Here is a 7,500-nt window from a genome sequence, read left to right on the forward strand (position 1 = left end):
GACCATGCAGAACTTTGCATGTTAGCGTGTACTTCACTTTGATTATAAATATGCAGAGTAGTGCTTAACCCATTGGTTCCCTTACCTGCTCACGTAGGTCTGTACGGAGGTGTGAAGATGTGTACCCTCGTGGTTCGGTCACAGATCTTGCTACTTCTTGTGCTAAGTACAACGTGTTGCGCTACTGTACAGCAGAACTGGGACGTCATATACTGTATGTTCTGGAAAGTTGCCAGCTCTGTCCAAGTGCCCCTCGGTATTTCCTGGGGTTTGAGGTATTTGTCTGTGATCCGTATCGGACGTATGCTTCGGACATCTGGGCTGTTAACCACCCAGAATGGATGTGCCGGGTCAGTAGGTTGAAAAGTCACCAGTGTTTTTCAATTATGCTGAACAACCTCTGATGGATTGTAAGGGAAACGCTTCCCTAGGGGGGCTGCCTTGGCCTGGCTTGGCCTAGCCCGGCTGGGGCCTGTCCTCTCGTGCAGCGCTGGTTAAACCCTCCAGGTGGAATTCCTTGACCTCACAAACAAAGATGGCGCAGTAAAGAGTGTGATAAAATAAACAAAAAGACACACTCGTGCCAATCTGCTCTCCTCATGAAACGGCTCAAATTTCACGACTCACCCTCCCTGTCTAACCCCCCACCCCCCTCGCCCCCCCGTCCTCCCCCGTCCTCACCTTCCGTCTGTTTATACTGCGACGTGGGGTGTGATGCGACTGTGATATTTTACAGGAAACTGCAAAAAAATACAGTTTCTCCCCTAACGAATGTAGCACGTATCATGTATTCGCACCCGGCAGCGTTTTTCTGCTTGCTTTGAAAGCCGAGTAAGTCACAAACCTGATCACAAAGGCCCACGCTTACTCGTCTCGACTGAAAAACTAAATCATTTGCATTTTTTGTTTCTGTCGACGACGTCAGGTTTTCCAAGGCAACACCAACCCGAAGGAGGTTGCCAGGGCGATGCTGCCAAAGCCCACGCTGACTCGCTACCTGCGCATACGCCCTGTTGCCTGGGAGACGGGAATCGCACTGCGCTTCGAGGTGTACGGCTGTAAGATATCAGGTGAGTGCTGGTCCAGGGCCATCTTTTCAGCGTGATGTGTTGGCTCAAACAACATTTGTTTTGTTGTTTACCTTCAAAGAAATCCGTTTTTCATGCTTATTTTCGTTGGATCTGATTTCCATAAAAAAACTGAAAAGGCTTTTTTGTATTCCTAAAAAGACAATGTTAAGGATGTGTGACGTCAATCTCTGGACTGAACAATCACTACTTTCACCTTCCACTGGAGAACAAATCCATGCGGCACTCCTGAGTCAAAATAGATTTTTCGCAACAAGAGGCAACAGAACACATGGGAAATGTTGTCTTTATTCCAGGAAACACTTTCATTTCCCAAAATCGTCTCGGCCGAGATTTTTATAAGAAAACGCTCTTTTGTTTCACTGTGGTTTAGTGTCACTCTGTTATTATGTTTTATTTTCCCATCATGCCCCAATGACACAGGCTGCTCCATATAAACACCGGAGGAAAACTCCTGCATTATGGAGGAGTGGCACATGAAGGGACATTACGTATTTATGTTACCTGATGTTTTAATGTACATCATTCAATATAAATGGGCCCTGACAGCTGGTGGCCACCACATGCAGACAGGGTTTGCTAGCACCTTCCGTGCATGTGTGTGTGTGTGTGTGTGTGTGTGTGTGTGTGTGTGTGTGTGTGTGTGTGTGTGTGTGTGTGTGTGTGTGTGTGTGTGTGTGTGTGTGTGTGTGTGTGTGTGTGTGTGTGTGTGTGTGTGTGCATGCTTCTGTGTGTGTGTGCGCGCTTCTGTGTAAGGTGTGTTGATGTGTCCGTATGTGTGTGTGTGTGGTGTGTGCCTGCCTGCATGTGTGTGCGTGTGTGTGTGTGTGTGTGTGTGTGTGTGTGTGTGTGTGTGTGTGTGTGTGTGTGTGTGTGTGTGTGTGTGTGTGTGTGTGTGTGTGTGTGTGTGTGCCTGCTTGCGTGTGTCTGTGTGTGTTATTGTTTTTTCTCCAAAAAGAGTGCACTGCTCTTTGCTCGCTACTCTCTTTTTATCTCCATGATCTTCCCACTCCTTGTCCCTTAAGCCCAACCCACCAAGCCCCCCATGTGCCCCCCCCCCTCACACAGCTCTGATTACAGCACAGTTCATAGTGTCTGCTGCCTCTTCTGTCAAAACACATTATTTTAATGAGTAGGTGTGTGTGTGTGTGTGTGTGTGTGTGTGTGTGTGTGTGTGTGTGTGTGTGTGTGAGTGTGAGTGTGTTTGACAAGCTGTGCCTGTGTGTGTGTGCAAAGCTCACTTTCATCTATGCATGTCACATATGGTTCCTTTCTTTTTGGCTTACCATGCATGTGTACTGTATATTTATTAGTGCTGTTTTGCCGTGGTACTTGTTTGTGTGCGCGTGTGTGTGTGTGTGTGTGTGTGTGTGTGCGTGCGCCTAGTCATACATGTGTACATTCATGTAGCTGAATAAAGCAGCTCACTGATGAGGAGGGGAGGAAGGGGCCGGAGGGGGGGGGGGGGGGGGGGGGTGAGGAGGGAGGAGGGGTTCAAGCCGCCCCGATGAACTCAAACACAACACAAATCACAAGGAGCCCAAAACCACAGGCCCCCCGCCCACTCCCCGCTATGGCGTCATCGCCCCTGGTGTCTCCCGCCCAACGTGAGACCCCGCCCAACCTCCACCACCAGAGAGAGAGAGAGATGGTTCTGTAACCTCTATTTTGCTCATCTTCTCTCCATTTCTCCTCCTCCTCCTCCTCTTGAAGCACTTTAGGGTTGTGTTTCATGAGGTTGTGACCAACAACTCACCACTCCTAGCGCCCCTTTCTTCGGCTTTAAGCGAAAAACTTTGACCCGGAGCAGATGGGGATGCTGATGTTGAAGGAAGGCACTGATAAGTGAAATGATTTGTCGTCTTAAAACCAAAGGGCTTGGTGTGTTCTCTGAGCCTTCAAAGGGGAGGGAGGAGCCTGACCTCGGAAGGCTGCAAGATGTATTTCATTAGTCAGCGCTGTCAGAGGCACGCGTGTCACCCCGGCCACGCACTGAATATCAAGCTAATGAATAACTCCGGCTCCCATCCTCTCTGTAAATATTCCCCAGCGTGTGATTGTGCGTGTGCATCGCAAATGCTTGTGCCCCCGCTTTACGTCCACGCCCTCCCTCAACCCTTTAGATGTGTCTCCCGATCGCAGAGACCCAAGATGAAAATGTCAACAAAAGTACACACACAGCTGGTTATCCCGCCGCTGGGTGTGTCTTAGCGTCCCGTCCCGTCCCTAACCCCTCTCTCTCTCTCTGATCACAGACCAAGTCCATTAACAGCTACATGACCTGGAGGTTAGCAGGGGAGGGGGAGGAGAGGGGAAACGGCACAGCTCCCAACCAGTCTGAACCCGGATCTCACTCGCATACCCGCACACACACACAGACACACGCACACACACGCACACACACACTAGTTCAAATCGGCGTACTTCAAAGCAGTTCAGCAGTGCATCTCGCTGCTGTTCCTGCCAGGGGCGAGCTAAACCCCCCCCTGATCATCAAACACACACTCTCTCTCAGGATTTTGGCCACAGACGGAGAGAGAGAGAGACTTCTGGGAGACAACCCTCTCTGGTAGCGCCAAGTCGAGGGGCACCCTTCTCTCTCTGCCAGCGTGGGGCCGTGGGGGCTGGAGGGGCTCAGCCCATGAGCTGGTTCGCTTTTTTGTCAAGATAAGGACAAACGAGGGGATCACATGTGAAAGAGGCCTTGTTCTCCAAGGGTCTCTCTCTCTCTCTCTCTCTCTCTCTCTCTCTCTCTCTCTCTCTCTCTCTCTCTCTCTCTCTCTCTCTCTCTCTGTCTCTGTCTGTCTCGTTCTTTCTCTTGCTCACTACTCCCTCGCTGGCTCCCTCCCCTCCCTCCCCAGATGTCGCTGCGAGCCATAGCGTTCTGCAGCTGTAGAGGCGCACACTTTGCGCGTCCGTCAAGACTCAGAGGCATAATACAATGCCCCGTCTCGTGCACCCCACCTTGGGAGAGATGGGCGGTTATACACTGGTGCTCTGGGGGACATAAGTGGGATTAAGAAGCAGGACGCGAGGAGACATGATGTCATCCAGTCTGCGCTCTGGCCCCAGGCGGTGATTCTGCCAGACTGTGGTTTGAGCTGATGATGTATAATCACAGGTAGAGGTTATCTGCCTGCTGGTAAATAAACATGTATTGTGTGTCCAAACAGAAATATGATGTGTTTTGTTATTACACACTGGGAAAACAGAATAAGCTGTAGAGATATGGGGTTGTATTAATCCTGGGTGCCGCCGTGGCTACAGCTAAACAAGTTGTGTGTAGTGCATGTGTGCGTTTGTGTGTCCCAGGTTGGACATGTCATTCCCTTTTGTCGCTGCATTCACAACATATTCTAAAAGCTTATATGTGTGTGTGTGTGTGTGTGTGTGTGTGTGTGTGTGTGTGTGTGTGTGTGTGTGTGTGTGTGTGTGTGTGTGTGTGTGTGTGTGTGTGTGTGTGTGTGTGTGTGTGTGTGTGTGTCTTTGTCTGTGTGTGTGTGGGGAGGGGGACGTGTATGTGTGTGTGTGTGTGTGTGTGTGTGTGCGCACGTGTGTCTGTGTGTGTGTGTGTGTGTGTGTGTGTGTGTGTTTGCAAGCTCAACAAGGTCTGGCATAACGGACATTGCACAAAAAATCCCTCTAAATGCAGGCATGCCAAGCAGGAGGAGGCTTTTAATTGGCTGCCTAGAGACAAGCGCTTCAGGCGCTGGAATTAGTAGGCAAGGCTTCCTACGGGGGGCGGGGGGAAAGGTATCACAGGAACATCACAGGAGAGGGTTGAGGGGAGCCCAGCTCTCTTTGACTTTCAATGCCTCGCCTCTTCCTCCTGTTTGCTCCCACTGGAACGGGAACACAAAGCTCGGCCACTGGGCTCTTCCCACAGCCTCCGATTTCAGGCCTAACCGTGTCGATGGAAGTCCGTGTGATATGTTGTATTTTTCAGCAAAAGCTCAGCGAAAATAGCAGGTGGTCTAGCATATGTCAGGGTTGCTGGTTCCCTGAAGGGTATCCATGGTTAAGGGCTTTGAGGGGTTTTAGACAATAGGCCATACGTAAAGCTAACTCTCTCTCTCTCTCTCTTCCCCTCGCTCGCTTGGTCTCTCTCTCTTGCTTCCCCCCACCCCTCTCTCTCTCTCTCTCTCTTTCACTCACTCGCTCCCTTCCATCTCTCAGAGTACCCGTGTTCGGGCATGCTTGGCATGGTGTCCGGCCTGATCAACGACGCCCAGATCACGGCCTCGTCGCATACAGACCGCAGCTGGTCTCCGGAGAACTCGCGGCTGCTGACCAGCCGGTCGGGCTGGACGCTGCTGCCCCAGCCCCAGCCCTTCGCCAACGAGTGGCTGCAGGTGGACCTGGGCCAGGAGAAGCTGCTGCGAGGCCTGGTCATCCAGGGGGGGAAGCACCGCGACAACAAGGTGTTCATGAAGAAGTTCCGCCTAGGCCACAGCAACAACGGCTCCCACTTCAGCATGCTGATGGACGACAGCGGCAGCAGGCCCAAGGTGAGGAAATCAACAGAATCAATATAATCTAGAGAATCAGTAGGATAGTAATGATAACAATAGAGCACTTCTCACGAAAGGATCTCAAAGACGAATTACATCGTGATTCACAAAACAAAGAGGGCCCAAAAAACAGGAATAAAAGGAAAAAGGAAAAAATATCAAATACAATAAAAAAACATGAAAGAATGGATGATGGCTCTGTTTACTCAATATGAAAGCCAAAGGTAAAAAAACATTTCAGTGGGAATTATAGATGCCCATTTGATGGCATATGCATTTTTTATGCAAATGCCAAAAGTATCGCTTGTGCGCTCCCAGAGCTGTTGTTGTGGTGGTGTTGTTTGCTTGTGTTGTGTTTCATATCGCTGGGAGGCAAAAGGTTTTCATGAAGCAAAAGAGGTGGGTGTGTGATTGGAGATTTTAGCGATTTGAATAAAGCGAAACAGCGGGGACGGGCGAAAGCTATTGTTGCCAGCGGCGTCCCGGGGAAGCGATCTTAATACGCGCTCCTGGGGGATACATCAGGCGCACGAAGCGAGACAGGTTTTTCGGGAATCCGCCGCATTAAGTCAACTTTCCCTCAGAGTCGGAGCGCAGAGCGCAGGCAGAGCCATTCAGCAGTCGTTCCGAGTCAATTTCAGCAGTACTTTAAATCACATTAGGATAAGCATCTTGAGATTCTGTCGCCGACTCTGTCTGCCTCTCGCTCTTGCTCGCTCCCTCTCTCTCGCTCACCCTCTCTCTCCGTCTCTCTCTCTCTCTCTCTCATACTCTCTCTCTTTCTCTCTCATCCTCTTTCTCGGTTCTATTTCTCTCTCGTTCTCTCTGCCCTCGCTCTCCCTCTCTCTCTCACCTCTCTCCTCCCTCTCTTTCCCTCCCTCTCTTTATATCTACTTTGTATTCAGCCAAGCTTGTACCGCTCAGTGCTTTTAGCGTATGCTGCAATGTCTTCAAGGGGAGTAGCAGATGAGAGGAGGGGAGAGGAGGGGAGAGGAGAGGAGAGGAGAGACGAGAAGGGTAGAGGTGAAGAGGAGAGATGATGACAGAATAGGCAAGGAGAGGATCGCAGGGGGGAGGAGATGAAAGGTGAGCAGGAGAAGATAGGTGAGGAGAAGCGAGGAGAGGAGAGTCGGCAGTAGGGAGGGAGGGAGGGAGGAGAGAGAATATGCGACTCTGAGAAACGACCTCGGACGTGTCCGTCGCCCTCCTTCGTTTCGCCTTTGGGTCCGTCAGCCGTGTTCGCCCACATACGGTCACACACCACTGCTCACCAGATAGACACTCCCACTACGCACACACACACACACACACACACACACACACACACACACACACACACACACACACACACACACACACACACACACACACACACACACACACACACACACACACACACACACACACACACACACACACACACACACTTACCATGCAACAGTGGGCCAAAGAAGCACAAGGAGAGAAGGACGGTTCCATCGGACCGGGCACAACCACACCTCCATGACATGCAGCCACAGCCAGTCCCCAGGACAAGTGTCCCTGGCAGGGTATAAATCTGATCCAGCCAGGCTGATGGCTGATTTATGACGGCGCTCCCAGGATCTATATCCTTTCACTCCGTCCTACTTAGCCCTTTTTTTCCTTTTTTGTTTCTTTTCTTTTTTGTTCTTGTTCGAGGACTATGCCTCCCCCTTGCACCTCCTCCCTCACCCCCACCACCCTCTCCTTCCAATCACCACTTGCATCGAAGCCACAACAGGCTCGCTCCTGGGATAACACCCATTAATCCACCCCAGTATCAATCCTCCATCTCTTGCTTGCTCTCTTTTCCCCCTTCTCTCGCTGTCTCTCTCTCTTCTTTGTCTCTCTCTTTGTCTCTCTCTCTCTCTCTGTCCATC

The 7,500-nt window shown here is 50.8% G+C and overlaps 1 protein-coding gene across 1 annotated transcript in view; it reads left to right on the forward strand.

Moving 5' to 3' along the window:
* Positions 1 to 7,500, forward strand: part of nrp1a (neuropilin 1a) — a 35,990-nt gene that overhangs the window by 18,002 nt on the left and 10,488 nt on the right. Inside the window, exons 6-7 of the mRNA XM_056584829.1 lie at positions 926 to 1,070; positions 5,265 to 5,596. Of these exons, the coding sequence (XP_056440804.1) occupies positions 926 to 1,070; positions 5,265 to 5,596 (477 nt within the window). The remainder of the gene's footprint in view (positions 1 to 925; positions 1,071 to 5,264; positions 5,597 to 7,500) is intronic.

This window comes from Gadus chalcogrammus, chromosome 23 (genome assembly GCF_026213295.1).
Source record: "Gadus chalcogrammus isolate NIFS_2021 chromosome 23, NIFS_Gcha_1.0, whole genome shotgun sequence".
NCBI classification, from domain to species: Eukaryota; Metazoa; Chordata; class Actinopteri; order Gadiformes; family Gadidae; genus Gadus; species Gadus chalcogrammus.